The sequence below is a fragment of the Cornus florida genome, unplaced genomic scaffold (genome assembly GCF_030987335.1).
Source record: "Cornus florida cultivar Cherokee Brave unplaced genomic scaffold, ASM3098733v1 CherokeeBrave_3.0.0_Hap2_Chr01, whole genome shotgun sequence".
NCBI classification, from domain to species: Eukaryota; Viridiplantae; Streptophyta; class Magnoliopsida; order Cornales; family Cornaceae; genus Cornus; species Cornus florida.
In genome coordinates this window covers 45790681-45811627 of record NW_026775571.1, presented here as the reverse complement: position 1 = coordinate 45811627, position 20947 = coordinate 45790681, and the positions used below count along the sequence as shown (strand labels likewise).

The 20947-nt window shown below is 35.7% G+C and overlaps 1 protein-coding gene across 2 annotated transcripts; it reads left to right on the top strand.

Moving 5' to 3' along the window:
* The first annotated feature begins 4518 nt into the window (after positions 1-4518).
* On the top strand, positions 4519-9949 carry LOC132295726 (nuclear transcription factor Y subunit C-9-like). Of its 2 annotated transcripts, none has more exons than XM_059794024.1 (3): positions 4519-4603; positions 4818-4870; positions 8799-9949. In XM_059794024.1, exon 3 carries the CDS (start codon positions 8802-8804, stop codon positions 9579-9581), a length of 780 nt encoding a protein of 259 aa, XP_059650007.1. In that variant the 5' UTR covers positions 4519-4603; positions 4818-4870; positions 8799-8801; the 3' UTR covers positions 9582-9949. The 2 variants fall into 2 exon arrangements, with proteins under 2 accessions (XP_059650007.1, XP_059650002.1); XM_059794019.1 differs by having other exon boundaries at positions 8767-9949.
* The last annotated feature ends 10998 nt before the right edge of the window (positions 9950-20947 follow it).

The window sequence follows — 20947 nt, the reverse complement described above, 5'->3', positions numbered from 1 at the left end:
AAGAATTGATATAATAGTTTTTTTGTTATTGTTTTCACTATTATATCAATTCTTGTATTGAGAAAGGCCTACCCTAAGCAATAACAAGAGATTTGATACATTTTGTAGACATCACATTTTGCTCCTAACCATTTATAGGGATATTTTGACAAAATTCAATTGAAGATTGGTATCTTCTTTTTCCAATCACACTAGTTTTAGCAAGTTAGGAAAATCATAAAATCCAACCACTGGATCATAAAATGGACAGCATCATTGCAGCCGGGACATCCCAAAACCCTAAGGTGCACCTAAAATCAACTTCGTAGCGTGACTCCTGGCTTGATCAAGAAAAGAGACAAAATCATAATTTCACACTCCTAACCCGATCAAGTTTGATTCAAACTTGAAAAATAGGCTAGACCATAAGCCACGACCCAAAATTGGAACAATATATATATAATTAAAGAAAAAGAAAACGAAAACCTTCGGGATGCAACCATGCAATTGGACGCGTCTATAGCTCAAACACGTCCTTTTTCTAAAAAAAATTGCATGGGTCTCGTTACCTAGGCGCAACCAAATTCAAAACTTCCAAAATTAAGTGTCTACTGGCCAAGCAAAGTAGCACTATAAATAGGGTCCTCCATTTGTCAGAAATGGGCTTACATAGACACCAAACATCAACACTAGAGCATATAAAACCTCTCCCCATTTTCTTATAAACCTCCGACAGTCTCCAAGCATCCCTAACCAAAAGTCTCCTAAAATGAAAAAAATAAATAAATTATGTTTCAATAAAGAGAAAACAAAAGGTATTTTTCTTAAACTTCTAACTCTACATTTCTATTTGTTGACATACAAAAATGGCAGCCTAAGTGGTGCCAATTCAACATTGACATGAAACCAATGGAAAACATCATCAAATCATGGGTTCAATAATATGGACACAAGTGGCAGTTGCTGAAGGTAAATAAGAGCTTAACACTTATGAAGACCAACAGATGACAACTGGGCAATATTTCAGTTGACAGTTGGAAGAGTTCACATGCAGTAGAATTCTATAGTGACAGCTGGCTATATAATTCAGCCACAGAGTGGGTTAATTAATGAGTTAAACAGTTGCAAAAATTAAAGATTATGGGTTACTTACGTGGAGCACAATTTGGGATTAAGTGGGCTCCTAAATGCATGGAAAATGGGTTCTTAAGTAAGCTGAATTAGTTCCTCCAATTAAAGGGCTGATTTGGCTAAAATATCTATGACTAGAATTGTTTTATTTAAAGATGCAAGTGGGCCAACTAAATTGCTAAAAGATGGATGATGAAGATAATAGGTTAAACATTTGTCAAATGCATATTTAAAGATGGGAGAGAAAGCCTATTAAGAAGAGCATGAGATAGTAAGTTACATTACATGAATCTATTATTTCAATAATGGACTTACAAGTGATTTGGTTGTTGGACACATGGCAACTAAGGGTTTAAAGTTAAAGATAAGAGTTGATAAATGCAGAATGCGGGCTTGATCATGAAACACATGTCACCAAGAGAAAAAGACTGCATATGGAAGATAACTATTAAGTTGATCCTAGGTCCTCCCACTTGGTGTTCGGAGGTCTATAAATAGTGTACTTGGTGCAACATCTGAAACCCCCTCCACCAAAATATTTCAATTCAACAATTTCAATACAAGTTCAGTCTTTCCAGTCCTTTATCTTTCAGCACTGCACTTTCAATTCCTCTACATTCAACACCTACTTTCAAGTATTGTACTTCAATTCCTTAGCTTTAGCATTACAGTCTTAGAAGTCCTTTTCATTTAAGGCATGAAGAGCCCCGTGAGGTGTTTTTTATTTCTTCTCTTCCACAATCGCCTGATCGTTCAAAAAATGATAACTTTTGCTCAATATCTCTTTAGTGTTTTGAGACTCTGGCACGCCTGCACACTTCCAAATTTGCATTTGTGAACAAACATTTAATGACACGCCTGGCCGAATAGTGTCAAGATTGTAATGTCGCTAAAGTAGAAATCATCTAAACCAGCTACCAACAGAGACGAAGAGCGAGAAGATGAGGTTCATCCTATCAAAACTAAAAGTTCCAATCTCGGCCTTTTAGAAGAACTAGCCATATGACCCGAGTCCGATTTGGTAGATAGCTAATTCAGTCGTCCCTTGTATGAGTTTTTCTTTCACAAGGTAGATTTGATACATGGCTAGGTATGCATTCCTGCACCCTCTATTCACATCGAGGGCCTTGGGATTCAAAATTGGGGAAACCTTTTGCAGGTTTGTCTTACTTTGCTTTCCTTGTGACTTCGATCATGTTTATGGACATAGTCACTTTTGGAAATGGTGTGGCATCTATTGTCATTGCCTCTTTTTTCTTTCGGGAATAGGAGCACCTATTTGTCAATAGGCTCCTGGATAACATTTCGAAAAAACACACAATTATTGGTAGAGTACGTGCCAGAATTATGAAATTTGTAATATATTTTATTCTTCGGTTCCTTAACTAAGTATACTGAGTCCTTTTGGGAAAATAATCATTTTTCTTTTGTTCAGTTGATCGAAAATTAGTTCAATTTTATTGACACGAAGAGATTAGATTTTTCCCATTTCAAACAACTTCCTTTGAAATTGGGTAGATGTGCAAAACTCAGTGAAACATGTATCCTCAAATAAAAGTTTAATCAACTTTTATTTTGTTCTAAGTTCTAGTGCACGCCTAACAGTTGTAGTGCGTTCCAATAATTCACTCCAAATCATATTATAAAAGTTAAATCCATTATTTTTCACCTCCATAAATCCAAAATCCTTATGATCCACCACATTTTCCAAGCTACGTAAACTTGTTTTAGTGCTTAAATCTTCCACCTTCTCTTGGATTTACAATTGAAAAATTCATTAACATGATCATCAACTAATCCATGTTGCTCACATTCATTAGCAAATTTCTTGTCATTATCCTCTTCTTTTATCTTGTTGAATTTCTCTACTTTATCATCCTCATGTTTCAGAATCAGCAATGACTTTTGCATTACCAAAAATTCACTTACATCACCGTATAGGATATTGTCGTCTTTTTCCTCCGGGTAATCATCATAGTTTGGCTTTACCACCACGATTGCATCATCTTCCTCAATCAAAAGTTGTTTTTCTTCTCCACTAAGATATCTTACAAAGTCAGGAATTTCCTCTTTAAAGTCACAAACCCAATGCCTTTCTTCAAATAGAATAGGTGCTGGTTTGGATGTCGCGTTTCTACAAAAAAGGATTAACAAAATCCTCTTCTAGATTGTCCTCTTTCTCATATTCAACGCCATCTTAAGAATGGGCCGGGGTTTGCGCAACGCGCATGGCTAAAGCTTCAATCTGCTTTCTTAGATCTTCTATCACAGCAAACACTTGTTGTTGATCAATTGCTGCGTTTTGATGAGGATGAACGACTGGTGTATGAGGCGGTTTTCTTCTTCTTGGTGGCATGTTGCAAAACCTAAGAGAGATATCCGATAACCCTACACAAAACCACCGGACCAAAATTTGCCCTGATACCAACTAATGCAATCAGCTATGAAAGAAAAGAAATAAATTTGAAGAAGGAAAAACATAACGTTAAATCTGAAGAAGGGAAAACATAGCGTTAATTCAAGCTAACATAGCGTTAATTCAAGTTAACGAATAGCTTACACACCCACAACTTAATCCCAAAGAAAAGGGAGAGGTAAAAAGCTGCCATAGCAGATTGATTATATTAATAATACGTAAAAGCTCCTGATTACAACTTCAAACAAAGGATGCCTAGCAAATATATAATCCTAACTCTTCAAATAACTATAATATACAGGGTAGTATTTTGCTAAAAAAATGACTCAACAATCCTTAAGTAGTCACATGACTCATACAGATGACTTATAAAATAAAACTAGAATAATAATAATATCCTAAACATGAAATAAAAACAAATTTAAAAGTTAACATAAATTATTCAAGACCCATAAATAAAAACGCAATCTGATCACACCATCAACTGCATCTCTTAATGAAAACTCAGTCTAATCTTATAAGGATCTTCAACTGATTGAAGAAAGCACTCTTCCATTTGCACTGCACCAGCATCCAACAAAGATGTAGAGATGAGTGTAGAGATCACCGATTCTTAACCCTAATTGTAAGTTAGTAATGAAAAAAGTTGCTCAAATTCGTTACCTGAATAACACATTGAACTTCGATCGCACTCTGGTTGACCACTCAAAAGTTACACCTCAGTGCTTCAAGCACTATTCCACCTACGGTGCCTTATCTTCCATATAAAAACCAATAATTATAATAAAATTAAAATATTTCATGTACAGGTACTAGCATTTTACTAATCCATTATTCCTAGGACAAAAACTTTAAAATTATTAAAAGTAAGAAAAATCCTTGATAGTTGACCATTGTAAATCAATTTTTTTATTGTGAAATAATCAAATACTTACGTGGAAAAGCAAATATGCAATCTTGAAAGTTAGGTTCTTCCTTGAGTAATTGGCTAATATAAGAGCTAAAAGTAGAGTTTGACGAACAAAACTCAACTCGCGCCTTCCACTATAAAATTTCTTTTTGGTATCAGCTTTTCAGGTATGCAAGTGTGTGTATATATCTATATATTCGTCAACATGCACTTTCATTTTGTATGAACTACCAATTGATTCGAACCATATTGATCTATCACTCTCAAACCTGCTTTTATATGACAACAGAGCTCTTAGTTATACACGAATATTATATCAATTATATCGATTTTCTTCTACGGTTTTTAATTACTCGATTTTTCTCTTTCAATTTTGATTAGGGTTTTGATCGCTGAATGAGATCAAGAAATCGAAGTGAAGGGAGCTTCAGAAGGTACCCATTTTATACGCTTGGTCAATTATAGATTTACTTTTTGATATTTTTTTTATGCGATTATTTTTCTAGGGTTTGCTCTTCCAGATGATGTTCTTGTATTCATCATTTGGCTGACCTGCCTTCTTTCATAATGGTTATTGATCATGAACTTGATAGTTACTTTTACCTATGTTAGTTATATATATATATATATATATGTGTGTGTGTGTGTGTGTGTGTGTGTGTGTGTCTGTGTGGGTTTGGGTGTGTGTATAGGCATTCATATAGATACTAGATAGAAGACATTGATAATCATACGAAGCCTCGCATGCGAAAATGCGGAGGAGGTTATGTCATGGCTTATTGTATTTGAAAAATCAAATGTTGGGTGGTTGATTTTGGTTAAGCTAATTCTCCTGGTGAACTTGAGACTTGATTATATGTCTTGATTCTTGATAAAAAGTGTCTCTCTCTCGCTCTCTCTCTCTCTCTCTCTCTATATATATATATATATATATATAAAGAAAAAAATTGAATAAATGTAAAAAAGTGGTGGCTGTTGTGTCTGATTGGTTTTTAAGGTGTTGGTACTTTTCATATATGGTTATATAATTGTGTCAAATGCTCTGATTTTGAAGGAAATTCAATTTATTTTCACACTTTTGTCTTATTTGTACATCTAAATGTACATCTATTTATTTCTCAGGTTATTTTTACGTGTTGACTCTTTATGTTCATACACAATATTTCCATTTCATGAATGTTTTTAACATTTAAGCTCTTTGTAAATTTTACTTATTTCCAATAATTGGTAATATCTCATATATGTTTAGTTTCTCCTTTTGTTTTCCTCTTTTATAAAGTTCAGTATGGTGTTGGAATTTTCTTTCTTTACTTTTAGGAACTATTAATCTAGATTTCTTTTGATGGAGTAGTGATCATCATTATTCTTTATGACTTACCAAAAAAAGAAAAACGATCATCCTTATCCTTTATGGCATGTATTTCTTTGATTGTTATTCAGTTGAAGTGTCTCTTTAAAAATAATTTTTCCTTCAAAGGCTTGATTGCCATGGAAGGAGTGTTACTGTACAAATAAAGTTTTTGGTAATTTAACAATAGGAAAAAGCTAGATTTCAGAAATTCCCATCTCGAGTGATATCACTAGGGTTATTCTTGAAAACAGGGGAAGGGCAAGTGAGGACTTCTTGTGAATCTGTGATGCTTGAGATGCTCACACTATATAAAACCCGTCATTTGTTTTTTCTATATAAGCTGCATGTACTCATATGAAAATAACCACAGATATATAAACTATGTTTTCGAAAAAAGTTAGAAACAAAATTTTCTTGTATCAAAGTTGAAACCCTTAATATCACATTTCTTAGTGGAATAGCTGCATAATTTGTTGTTTATGTAATTTGGAAGTGAAATCAAAATTTGAAAGCTGATATTGAACACGACTCATACTTCTCTATTTTATTTTAGAGGAGGTTTTTGATTAGTGCAAGTATAAGAGGTATGATATACTAATTTAGCAAGTGCAAAGGTGGATCATGTGGTGTTGGATTAGAAGTAGGGTATTTGTTGCTATTGTCCTATGATCGTGCTTGAGTTATTCCATATGAGGAATTCTTAAGAGGTGTGATACTGATTTAATCTTGGACAGCTAAAAAGATGGAATTTGTGGAATTACAGAATTGTGGAATGGAAAATCAGATAACCAGTCTGATATAATTGAGTTTTTTTTATATAAAGAAGAAATGGAAACTTGAATTCACCTGGAGACTTTAGATTTTTGTTCCAAACTTGTAGGCCATAGCATTTGATGCCTAAGCTAATTCTAATTAGTTTTCTAAATGGTATTGCTAATTTTAACTTTTCCTTCCTTTGATAATCACTCTAAATCCTGCACAGTGATGACTAAGAACAATGGAAAGAGATCAATATTAGAAGAAAAGGACATAAAAAAGAGGCAAATTAGTGTAAGCAGAAAAAGGAAAGTGGAGGAGAGAGTTATAACGGAGAAGCAGCTACCATGGAGGTTCTATAGTAGCAAAGAGAAGCTAAGCTATGGCAGTCTAGATTGAAGTAGGCATTGGCTAGGGAGATTTAACTAATAAGGAATCCAGCTCTGTTCCTTTTTTATGTATCTTAGTTACTGTTGGATATGGAGGAACCAACAGTGGATATCACATGCAGATTCTTATGTCAGGAATTGTGTGAATTGGGCTATCAACAGATTGGACCACTTTTTATCAATATTTGTTTAAGAGCATATCAAAATGATTCAGGTCTTGTTTTAACAAGAGATTATAGCAAGAGCAAGAATGAGAACATTGCTGTTGACTTACAGTACCTTTGAGCACTTAGATGAGGTTAAAACATTCTTATCATGTTCATATATTCATTATACAAGAGCCTATATACAAACATAGATCTAGCAGCAGTAAAGTGTAAAAGAAGCCAGCAAATTGCATAAATTAAATGTGTTTTGGTGGTTACTAATAGTTGTGCCTTAAATTATCTTTAAACTAACATGGTTTAATGGTGAATCATTGTATCTTGATAGAAGAAAAAGATATGTATACATTTTCAGGATCAGGAAAAAAGAAAAATGTAGCAGATTCATGTATGATAGGAACATTACTAGTAGCAAAAATATGTTTTCATATTAAATACCTTGGCCTATAAAATTTTCAAATAAGATCTGTTGTATGAGCTAGCTATCTCATTGATATTTAAGCCAAAAATTTATTTAAAATCAGCTAGCTGTATGACTTCTCGTTCTCTTTGTCTTGTATGATTGACAATCTTTCAGTAATTTTGTTTTGTACAAGAAATCATTTGCTTATAACAAAGTCTTTTGATAGAATTAAAATTAAAATTCTATTTTTAATAATTCCGTCTATCAACAATCTCTCTTACTATTATCAATTATAGGGGGCTTATCATACTTAGGTCCGTCTTGAACTTTAATCTTAAAAGGTTAACGTCTGCAATTATATTATAGATAGTTATATATTTATTAAGTTTCTCACCTAGTCAGTCCCTGACATAAATATAGAGCCTTCAAATCCATGTAACAAAAATTTTGTGATCACAATTCCAACACCAGTTTTCTCTCCAATTTTAAGACCTGGGATTTGGAAGGAAATAACCAGTGTGTAAGGCAGATTTTAATACTCAAATATTGATTGGTAATGGATGGGATATGACCCCTTATCGATTAAAAAATAATGGTTTCCTTAATTTAGATCTCATTTTTCCATGGACATACAGTGGTTGTTTCTGAAGAGCAGCAAATCATAGAGTCCACCTTCATGTTTCTAGAAAAACTTGCAGAGGAACTTAAGTCTAAACAATTTGATATTACTATGTAAAGGATCCTCTGGCATAAAATATTTGTTTTTAGATGTGAATTGTCTTGGATGGTTTTTGGCATCAAATCAGTTTAATTTTTGTTATATTCTTTGAACTGGTCGAGTTTTTTGGGTTTAGGTGACCATCTGCCATACAGTTGTGCACCCTTTTATATATTTGATCATTTTAGGATTTTCAAAGGAAGAACTTTATGGCTGAGCATTTTCTTCGCCAAATAGCTGGTTTCTCTTTTATTTATTTGATCATTTTAGGATTTCAGAGGAAGAACTTTATGGCTGAGCATATTCTTTGCCAAATAGCTGCTTACTCTTTTATTTATTTGATCGTTTTAGGATTTTCAAAGGAAGAACTTTATGGCTGAGCATTTTCTTCACCAAATAGCTGCTTACTCTTTTATTTATTTGATCGTTTTAGGATTTTCAAAGGAAGAACTTTAAGGCTGAGCATTTTCTTGTAACAAATGCTTAGTGTTGTCTCTCTTTCTTCTAATATATTTATTTCTTGTTTCCACTTTTCACTGGAAATGTCAGTACCATAAAGATTTTCTTGTGGGCCTACTCAGTCAATGGATCAGCAAGGGCATGGGCAGCCCCCAGTCATGGGGGTGGTGGGCAGCACAACTCAGATGTCCTATGGTATGGTGCCATATCAACCTAACCAAATGATGGGACCCTCCCCTCCTGCCTCAGTTGGTGGATTTCAGTCTCCTCCTCAGGCAGCAGGTGTCTCTGCACCTCCATCTCAGATTGCACAGCATCAACTTGCTTATCAGCACATCCACCAGCAGCAACAACAGCAACTGCAGCAACAACTTCAGAACTTCTGGGCGAAACAGTACCAAGAAATTGAGCAGACAACTGACTTTAAGAACCATAGCCTGCCATTGGCTAGGATTAAGAAGATAATGAAAGCAGATGAGGATGTAAGAATGATATCTGCTGAGGCTCCAGTCATATTTGCCAGGGCCTGTGAGATGTTCATCCTAGAACTGACACTGCGGTCTTGGAACCACACAGAAGAGAACAAAAGGAGGACGCTTCAAAAGAATGACATTGCAGCTGCCATCACAAGGACTGATATATTTGATTTCTTGGTCGATATTGTACCAAGGGAGGATTTGAAAGATGAAGTACTATCATCAATCCCAAGAGGGACTCTTCCAGTTGGAGGTCCAACTGAGGGTCATCCTTACTATTATATGCCACCACAGCATGCTCAACAAGCTGGAGCTCCAGGGATTTTTGTCGGTAAGCCTGTGGATCAAGCCCTATATGGTCAGCAGCCTTATCCTTACATGGCTCAGCAGACTTGGCCGCAGCAACAGCAACCTCCTGCAGAATCCTAGGCTGGGAGGGAGTGGCTGGACCCAGAAGATGAAAGACAATTTGAATGTTTAATCATCATACTTGCAGTTGAAGGTTGAATGCTTTTAGAGCTCCTGTGGAACTGTTCTTTTTGCTTCCTATTATTACAACTATAATACATTTTATGTTCTTAGATTTTGTTATCGTGTCCTTGTTGCATCTTTCCTAATTCTGTAAAAATGCAAACTCTGGCATTATAGATAAGTGGAGCTCATGGTTTTCTTGTATGTATTGTTTAGAAAATTCATGTCTCCGCACGTTGTCTCTCCGGACAAGATATTATATGTGTTTTCTACATCCTTTTTTTCAGCTATAAAATGCTTCGAAAGGTGGTAAAGAGTTGTGATAATTTTCATATCACGTGTCTGCTACCTGCATGTGCAACGAAGAGAATGGAGAAACAAGTTATCATTCATCTTGTTCAAAGGTAAGGGTCCTGTTTCACTGACTTCTTAAGTCGTAAATGGTTTTAACTTTGTTTTTAACTCGTTCTTGTTTTCGATAATTTAATCTTGTTCTTGTATACGCTGATGTTTTGATGAAATAGCTTTTGAGGAACATTGAGTAATAAGGGAAAATACCTAAGTGATAGTTGCCTTCACATATGCTGCAGATTTTGTTCTCAATAGAATTTAAGTCTGACATGCTATCTTTTTAGTGTTTTACTCTGTCTATGCTGAATTAGAAGTGCAGTGCTAACTTGTATTATTCTTTTTCGTGCATAAATTTTCCTATATATGTACATGGTTTTTCAGGTCACAGATCGGAAATTTCATGCTAGACTTGCTACTGCACCCCACCTGTGGTGAGCTGTGTTATGGGCCTCCGGTGATCATTGGTTGCTGATGTATGTTGTAGCTTTAGGCCTTTTAACTGACAATTAATATTGGAACAGCTTTACAGTGTTCTCATTCTCTTTCGTGTTTGTAATCGTCCCGATCCTGACCTCAATGAGGTTCAAAATGGATGGTCTTAACAACTCACGAGATTACGCCTTCGTGTGATTTCCAACGGATTGAACCCGGTGTATTCTCAGCTGTGACATTCGTGTTCATACTCATTTGCAGCTTTTCTTCTTTTCAAGGGAAAAATAGCTATTTGTACACAAAGTGATTACTGATTTATGCAGGGTATAATAGGGGTTTGATACCCATGTATGCTTTGCTAAACAGTATGAATGTGTGGTAATGCCAGATCTTTCTGGTTATTTCCAAAAGAAAGAGCTCCATTAAGTGGTGAAATTGAATCAAGATTTCAGTTTCCGGGGATGGTTTTTGAGCATTGGAATCAAGACTTCATGTAATTGAAATCTTGAAATTGGATCAGGATTTCAAGTACAATCAATACTGTATTTGAAGCTTGAATGCTGATAATGCTCATCATGAGACTGCTCTTTACATTTGCAGTTATTACAACTGCAATGTGTATACCAATTGGTCATTAGTCCTATGGTATAAATATAAGCGAGGGGTTCGTGGGTAATTTGCAAAATGATAATGATTTGGAGTTTGAATGTCGGATACATCCGACTCATTTATGTGAGTGAGGATTGACATAGTTACGATGTTATTAATATCAATGATGTCATAATGACATCAACTATTACTCACATGAAATTAGTAGAATGTGTCGGACTATTCCGAAATGTGAGAGTACTTAACTAACTGATATTAAAAAAATAAAAACTAATAAAAATAAATAAATAATAAACACACACACGCTACAATGTGTACGTTTTTAGATCAGTAACAGTCGGACACATTAAGTCAATTGCAGCAAAGTGTATATACTACTAGTCCCAGTCTTGTTCGGTGAAATTGTCTGTTAAAGGGTTTTCCCTTTTTAGGCTTTCTTGAATCTGTTTATTCACTATTTAGCATGTCCTTTATTTTCTTGGATCTGTCTCTGGAGCATGGTAGCCCCATTTTGGATATGTCTTTTGTGCCTAACTGCGTAAAGATTGCTCTTGTAAAGGACGGCTGACCTGTTTGTTAGGGCCTGTTTGGCATGCGATAGGTTTTAGGTGTTATGGTTTTAGTTGATACGAAAACAATCGTTTGGTATTGAAGTGTTTTGAAAAGAAATCGAAACCATGTTTGATAACGAAAATTTGTTTGGAAAAATTTGAAGTCATAAACATGAAAACTCGTTTGGTAATGTTATGCGTTTCACGAAATCCAAAAATAAAACAAGTTTGAATCAATAATAGAAGTCCTTTTTATTGTCAAAATTTCTGAATCAATAATATGACATCTGTTTGGTAAAAAGACTGTTTTGTTTTTGTTTTGAATAATTAAATATATATTAATACAATTATAAGTTTATATGTAATGAATCCAATTTTTTATGATTTGAGATAATTTGTTAAAATTAAAATAAAAAAAAAAAATAATCTCCATCATGACTTGAAAAAATAAATTACAAATTTTTTTTCCATTAACACTTGGAATAAAATTACATGTATAAGATCATGTGGAATAAGTACGAGATACAAACATGATTAGAGTAACTTGTATTTCACTTATGTCATTGAATATATATTATATTGATATAATTATTAATTGATATCTAATGGTCATGGTTCGAGAAATTTAGAAAAAAAAAATTATATATATATATATATATATATCCATTAACACTTCTAACCATTAGTTTTTATATATTGGAGTGTATAGAGATACTCAAGTACCATCTTCATCTTACAAGCATGTCTTTCTTAACAGTGAAAACTTCAAAATACCCCCAATATGTCTATCCTTTCTCGCCGCATGGTAATAGGGATTTGCAAAATTTTCAACTTTGTGCATCGACTCCTAATTCATGTTCTTTTGGTTTGATATAATTGTGGGTTACACATTGTTGAATCTAAGTTAGTCCATATAGAGATGTGATTGGCTTGATTTTCATGAACATCAGAATCATAAATTAGTCTATCGAGAGATGTGATTGGCTTGCTAAAATAAATAAATAAATAACTGGAATCGTCCGGAACCAGAATCGGAAAAGATATAATTTATATACCAACAATATTGTTCAGTTCAATCTATACCAATTAAATTATATGCACTTTTGAGGCAACATTATCCAATCTTTTGACATCCTTGTATGCTTAACCTAGGTTTTGGCAATATATTTTCTGAAAGATTTTTGAACACAACCCAAGTTTTGATTCCACGTTAGCTTGCATTCCATTACACTAAACTGAAAATTTCAATTCAAATTATATAAATTGGTCCAAAGAACATACAAAAATTACATAAATCTGAAAATTACATTGGTAGAAAATTACATTGGCAGCATTGTGCACAAATCTGAAAATTACTATTGGCTGCGTGTGCACTAATATGAAAAATACATTGGTAGCATTGTGCACAAATTTGAAAATTGCTATTGGATGCATGTGCACTAATATGAAAAATACATTGCCTACATTTTGCAATAACCTGAAAATTACAATAATATAAACTACTCCCAACTCTGCACCACTTGTGTCAATGTACCATACAAATAAGAAGAACCACCATCCAACATTTAAATGAACCATACATTGTGCACTAATCTGCGAACATGAGATTCCAGCAACATTGGAGAGTAACACCAGTATAGTAGCAACATGCATCAACAAACTTTTTGTAAGCAACTGCCAAATGTCAAGTGTCCATCATAACCAACTGCCAATTGTCCATTAGAAGCAACTGCCAGTTGCATTGCAGAACACATAATATAATAAACAAATGTCCATAATCACAGATGGACAGTCCATAATCACATATGAACAGTAAACAAATGTTGTCCTAAACAAATGTCCATAATCACAGATGGACAGTCCATAATCACAGATAAACTTACCTTTTTTCAAGCTCATTTGTAAATTTCAGAAAGTGAACTAAATTGTAATCCCAATATAGCAGTTGTAGTTGTCACCAGCAAGGTCATCCAAATAGATGTAGAAATTCAGAAAATGAACTTAGCATCAACACAGCAACAAGGTCATACAAATAGAACCAGAAATCAGAAACTGAACACAACTTCAATATACCAGAATTTCAGAAACTGAACACAACTTCAATAGAAGTAGAAATCTAAAATTGAAAATGAATTTACCTTTTTTCAAACTCATTTGTAAATTTCAGAAAGTGAACTCAATTGCAATCCCAATATAGTAGTTGTAGTTATCAGCAGCAAGGTCATCCAAATAGATATAGAAATTTAGAAAATGAACTCAGCACCAATACAGCAATAAGGTCATGCAAATAGAACCACAAATCAGAAACTGAACACAACTTTAATATACCAGAATTTCATAAAGAGAACACAACTTCAATAGAATTAGAAATATAAAATTGAAAATGAAGTAACCTTTTTTCAAACTCATTTGTAAATTTCAGAAAGTGAACTCAATTGCAATCCCAATATAGCAATTGTAGTTGTCAGCAGCAAGGTCAGCCAAATAGATGTACAAATTCAGAAAATGAACTCAGCACCAACACAACAACAAGGTCATGCAAATAGAACCATAAAACAAAAGTTGAACACAACTTCAATATACCATAATTTCAAAAAGTGAACACAACTTTAATAGAAGTAGAAATCTAAAATTGAAAATGAAGTTACGTTTTTTCAAACTCATTAGTAAATTTCTGAAAGTGAACTCAATTGCAATCCCAATATAGCAGTTGTAGTTGTCAGCAATAAGGTCATCCAAATAGATGTACAAATTCAGAAAATGAACTCAGCACTAACACAGCAACAAGGTCATGCAAATAGAACCACAAATCAGAAGCTGAACACAACTTCAATATACTAGAATTTCAGAAAGTGAATACAACTTCAATAGAATTAGAAATCTAAAATTGAAAATGAAGTTACCTTTTTTCAAACTCATTTTGTAAATTTCAGAAAGTGAACTCAATTGCATTCCCAATATAACAGTTGTAGTTGTCAGCAACAAGGTCATCCAAATAGATGTACAAATTCAGAAAATGAACTCAGCACCAACACAACAAGAAGGTCATGCAAATAGAACCAAAAATCACTGAACACAACTTCAATATACAAGAATTTCAGAAAGTGAACACAACTTTAATAGAAGTAGAAATCTAAAATTGAAAATGAAGTTACATTTTTTCAAACTCATTTGTAAATTTCAGAAAGTGAACTCAATTGCAATCCCAATATAGCAGTTAGAATGCTCAGCAATAAGGTCATGCAAATAGATGTACAAATTCGGAAATGAACTCAGCACCAACACAGCAACAAGGTCATGCAAATACAACCAGAAATCAGAAACTGAACACAACTTCTGTTGGGCACATCGGAAGCTTTCTGATACCAATATGTTGGACAGAAACAGAAACCCAAACAAATATACACACAATGATGGCAAATCCTATAACAGCAAGATATGAATAAAGATAAAAAAGAAACACACCACAAGACAGATTTATACGTGGTTCACCCTTACAAATAGGGGTCACAGGCGATGTGATACGTATCACTATATAGAAGAAGATTACAAATTGAAGAACGTTTTGGTTCTTCCAGGCAATAATCACTCTTCTTACAACAAAACGTCACCCACCAAACGAAGAAAAACTCACCAAACGCTCTCAAGAAAAATCCCCAATAATTTATTCTCACTTTACCCTCTTGATTAGAATATCTCTCTGAAGGATCTCACTGGGATCTATGAAGGATCACACTGGGTCACACTTCTTTAGTTGCGTCTCATGCCTAATTTATAGGCCAAAGTTGTTGCCTTTGGATAGCTGACTTATTGCTGGCACAAAGAAATTCATTCCTTATCAATTTCTTCCCTTAAAGTTTGCTTTCCTTAAAGTTTGCTTATTGCCTTATCAAATCCTCAACTTGCGCATTAAGTCATCTACACGACCAAATAGTTGACTACCATAATTGTATCATTTAACCAATGAAATTCTACCAAAATCCCAACAATCTCAACCTTGGCAAAATTTCTCCACCTTGACTCAAATAATAAGGTACCACCATAAAGAGACTTTCTCCACCACAACGTGAGTAATAAAAAATGCCATCATTATTGCCATCGAAAAACCAAATTAATGAAAATTTTTAGTTAAGTTTGAGTTCCGCTCAAACTAAACCCTTGGGATCTTCTTCTTCAACCTAAACACGGCTTGCGCAGCCACAAACATGCCTCCAGTATTTTTGTCAAACTCTAAATGCTTATCAAAGGCACCCTCGGAAGATCTAAATTTGACATCTCCTTTAGTAACCTTCGCCAACAGCCCACAAACTGCCGGCTGGTAATGGAAAGTCATCTTCTCACCCTTGTGGAGAATAGGACGTCCCTAACTTTCCCTCGTATCTCTAATGTGATCAACTACTTGTTTCCCACGAATCTTAATGGCACTCAAATGGGCTATGTAATGTCCACTAAGATTGTTACAAGTCACCACCACATCTGTTCTCATAGGTCTGCCTCCCTGCAAGGACTGCTGCAATTATGGTTGTGTAATACCCCTAATTTCAAAAGGATAGTCCTGGTATTTAATTTATGTTTTAATTGACTTTTTACTTATTTGACTTATTTGTATTATTTGAATTAATTATTTGGTTTACTTGTTTTCTTTGATTTAATAAATTGTTGAATTCTTAGACTGATTTAACTTACATTAAGTGCTACATTTTTGTGACTGGATTTATTTCTGTTTAATGGTTAATGCTGCTTTAATTGTTTTATTTAATTTTGTTGATTTTTAATTGATTTATTTGTAATTGGTTTAATTATTTTAAAGGCAACTTAACTGTTTTAAATTATTAGGGTTTTGTTTAATTTCATTGTGTTTTAGTTTGAGCCGACCTGCAGGTGGTTTAGGATTAAGGTTTGGGTTTCAACTTAAGCCTATAAATACATACGTATACATCTGCTAAGGGTTTTTGTAAACCCTATTCACCATAGTCACGTACACAGTAATACAGAGAGTTGTGAGGGCAGAGAAACAGAGAGGGAGTAATTTACAGAGAGGGCATAGGAGTGGCAGAGGTTGATAACAACAAGTTGACGTTGCTGGAATTTATAGAGACGACAGTTAGAGTTTTTGATTCAAACTCTCAGAGGCAAGTCTTGTTCTTCTCTATCTCTTTAATCTTTGTTCTGTGCGTGTTTAGGAAGACTCCAGGAATTAAACTGATGCTTAAACAATTTATTTTGCATGTTTAAACTGATAATTAAATTCGTTGAATAGAAATGTTATACCAAAATTCTTTAGGTTTCTGTTAGTTGGTTTCTCCTGTGACATGTTTATTTTTCTTGTTTAATTGAGATCAACGATTTATATGGTTGCCTAGTAATTAATCTAGGACTAAGTTTGACCTCTAGAATAGGTGCTTAGAACAGTATTTAATTGCATCAAATTAATCTGAATTAAATCTGTCGTAGCTTGCTTAAAATTGGTTAACAGAGGAGTTGTGATTGTTGCTTTAAAACTTGTGTTCCTACACATGTTAGGATTGGATCTCAGTGGTTTAAACTTATTTAGGACTAAGATTGAACTTAGAATAAGAATTAGAACATACCACAGAGGCTCTGTAATCACCGGAGTTGGAGAAGACGAAGCTGGAACGGGCAACGGCGGCTAGGGGAAAAGAGAGCAGGCTCTCAAATACCTTAGAGCCGGCTCCAAAATTATTTGGAGGTGGCTCCAAGTGTCTTTGAGCTGGCTCTAAGTGGTTTAGAGCTGGCTCCAAAAGAAAAATAGAGCAGGCTCCAAATTTTAGAGCCTGCTCTATCTTAAAACACACATAATTGAAGTTTTAGGGACTTTTGGCTAAAATTGGATTTTCTAAAATTATTTAAAGGCTATTGGATGTTGTAATTTAATGTTTAAGACTTGTAAAAATGTTGGGAAGCATGATTACAAGTAGAAATTGAGGACGAGATTAATCTAAGAGTAAACAGTGAACCTGTGGGTGGATGATTTGAAAATTAATTTCTGTTGTCTACTATTTTTGGAATTTTATTTCTCTGCATGACTTAGATTTATAAATCATGTTTTGCAGCTGTGTTATAAGCATACTATGGTATAGTTATATGTATGCTTAGTTGGGATCAAATGGTGTTAAAATTTGTTTTACATTGCATCAGTTATGGTACTGTTTGGAGAGGTAGACTGTGTAACTCTACTTTATCAATTTAACGGACTGTAATTGGGATTCTAAATCTTATATTGAATGCATAAGTTGGTTATATACATGTTAAACTGTATTTATGCTAATTCTGGAGTATGGTTGATAAGTACTTATTCCTGTTTTTGTCAACTTCGTTAACTGGAGGATTGTATGTACCGATATGGGACGGTAACGTACTAGGTATGGACTTGTCCAAACACTAAGTTCTACCTAACTTGGATTAAGGTATGGATTAATTATATAGGTTAAGTCCATCACCTACTTGTGTCATATCAATTGAGAATTGAATGACCTACTATGGTTTTAGGATGAATTTGTTATACATATATCAGACCACTACACAGATGGATGGTATTTTGTATTAGGAGGAGTACAGACTTTATATATATATTATATGGTGCCGTGGTATGAGCTTGAGTCTTATGACCATGGTTAGGGCGCGTATATTACCTAGGATGGATAACTGGACATAGGTGTTGTTCCCTGGTAGATCTAGGTACTCATGCCCACCTTCGGGTGCATATTCGCATGTTGCCTTCTATTCAGGCTGAGACAGACCTACTGGACTAGCGAGCGTCCTATAGTGTGTACTATATACATATATGGACTACTCTAGATATTGTTGAGTCTTCTTAGGATGTATCTGCGTATTGGATTACTGTTTGGATTGTAGTAGATCAGGACTTGTATGTGGGCCTGACCCACTTCTTTATTTTTCAGGTGCTTGTCAGTTCCAAGGTTAGAGTTTGGATGTGCAGAGCAGATACAGCTATTCATTCCTCCGATTATGTAGGAATCTTCTCTATGTTAGTTTTGGATTTTATTTTTATTATTATTTCAGTATCCTTTGGAGAATCTTAATAAGGGGTCCAACGGATGGATTCCCAAATTGTAAACTTATGGAGTTTTGGATTATCAGGTTTTAAGTATTTAATTATGAAGGATTTTATTTCTAGATTCTTTCAGCTTATTATTTTTATTTCTTATGTTATCTTGTATTCTGTGTTCGGTTACATATTAATTGTTTGATATCCCTCGGGTTTGGGCCTGGGCCTGATCAACTTGTGTCTCGGATCCGAGGGGTATCACAGTTGGTATCAGAGCACTCCAGGTTCAAGTGTCTCTAGGATTCAATAGTATAAGACTTTCGCGTAGCGTTTTCTCTTGATTAGAGCTTAAGTATTAAGATTCATTGTGTTCTTTACGGTTCGGTTTGGTCGTGCTGATGTCTATCTTTTTGTGTTGACAGAATGGCTAACGCAAGAACCAGATGAAACAATCGGCAACGAAGGGAAGCGGCCCGTAGGCAGCGTCAGGAGGATGAAGGTCAGTTTTATGAGGAGCAGGAAGAAGTTCAGCAGACTCGGGATTAGGGAGGATATCCAGAGTTTCCTCCTCACCTTAATGACCTTATTGCTCGAGCTATAGAAGCAGGGGTAACAGTTGCACTTCGGAATCAGCCTCAGGTACAGCCGGCATCGGTACCAGCACCGGTTGTTCAGACTGATACTTGGGAGAAGGCAAGGAGTTCTTTCACAAAGGGGAGCCCACCTGAGTTTACAGGCTCCACCGATGCGAGAGCAGCTCACCAGTGGAAATAGGACATCGAGCGACATCTTCACTTGGTTCAGTGCACGGAGGTTTAAAAGCAGATGCTTGCTACCTTCAAGCTAGTTGGGGATGCACTACAGTGGTGGGAGTCAGTTACTACCATAGAGGAGAGGATGGCTTTGACTTATGATGAGTTCAGTGCACGCTTTGAAGAAAAGTATTTTCCTTATGCAGTCAGGGTAGCCATGAAGACTGAGTTTCTCAATCTGCAACTGGGAAACACGACAGTGGCAGAGTATGAGCAGCAGTTCACACGTTTGTCTCTCTTTGCACCGGAGGAGGTGGAGACAGAGGAGAAGAAGCGCAACAGTTTCGTCAAAGGACTGATGTGGTTTATCAATAGAGCTATTACAGGTAGTCCAGCCTATACTACCTATGCTCAGGTGGCAGACGCCGCTCTACAGCAGTATCAGTTGACTGTGGACATCAGACAGGCCAAGGGTGAGAAGCAGGGTGACAGAGACTCTGCTAATCAGTCAGCTGAGAAAGGGAATGGGAACGGTCACCGACAGAATGACAAGGGCAAGTTCCATGGACAACAGCCTTGGAAGAAGCACACGGGTGGTTAAGATGCTTCCAAGGATGTGGCACCTATTCATCGTCAACAGAATGGGGGACCACAGGCAGGACAGAGTCAGCCACAGGCTAATCGACAAAGGAGGCCATTCGGTACTTTCCAGGGTAGTTGCTATACTTGTGGGGAGTATGATCACACTTCTAGGCAGTGTCCTACAATCAGACAGGGACAGAGACAGGGACAGGGATAGCATGTGCTGCAGGGACAGAGGGCGCCAGTGCCTCTACCAGCTCCACAGGTTCCTCGGATTCAGGGACAGACTTATCCGGCATTACCAGCTCCGCTGCAGCCTCAGGGACAAGCACCGCAGTAGTTACATTATGGCAGGGTGCATAACCCTAAGCCACAGGATATGCATGCACCTCAGGCTGTTGAGGGTAAGTTTCCTATACATGGTTTTCATGGACGTGTTTTATTTGATACGGGTGCTACACACTCATTTGTAGCTAGGACTTTTATTGCTTTATCGGGGATGCGGACGAAGGTATGTACTAGACCTCAGGGTATTTCTACACCATTGGGCGATACAGCTATTATACATAAGAGTGATGGGCCTGTGACACTAGATATTGGCAGACTCAGATTTCTAGCCAACCTATTGGTCCTGGACATGCACACTTATGATGTGATACTTGGGATGGATTGGTTGTCTCACTACCATGCCCAAGTTGATTGTTTTAGTAGATCTATTATATTTACCATACCGGGTCAGGATATGTATGCAGTAGTTATGCCATGTTCTAAAGGAGGTGGTAGCACCTATTTGTTCTATGTGGAGGAAGAAACGGAGGAGGGGACTACTGTATCATTGGATAACATACCGATTGTACAGGATTTCCCAGATGTATTTCAGGAGATTCTAGGGTTGCCACCTAGTCGCGAGATTGATTTTGTGATAGACTTAGCTCCAGGCACTGCGCCTATAGCTAGGGCACCCTACAGGATGGCACCAATGGAGATGAGAGAGCTGAGGGATCAGATTCAGCAGCT

Coding starts and splice junctions, on each gene's coding strand:
- LOC132295726 (XM_059794024.1), top strand. CDS start 8,802: ATGGATCAGCAAGGGCATGGGCAGCCCCCAGTCATGGGGGTGGTGGGC.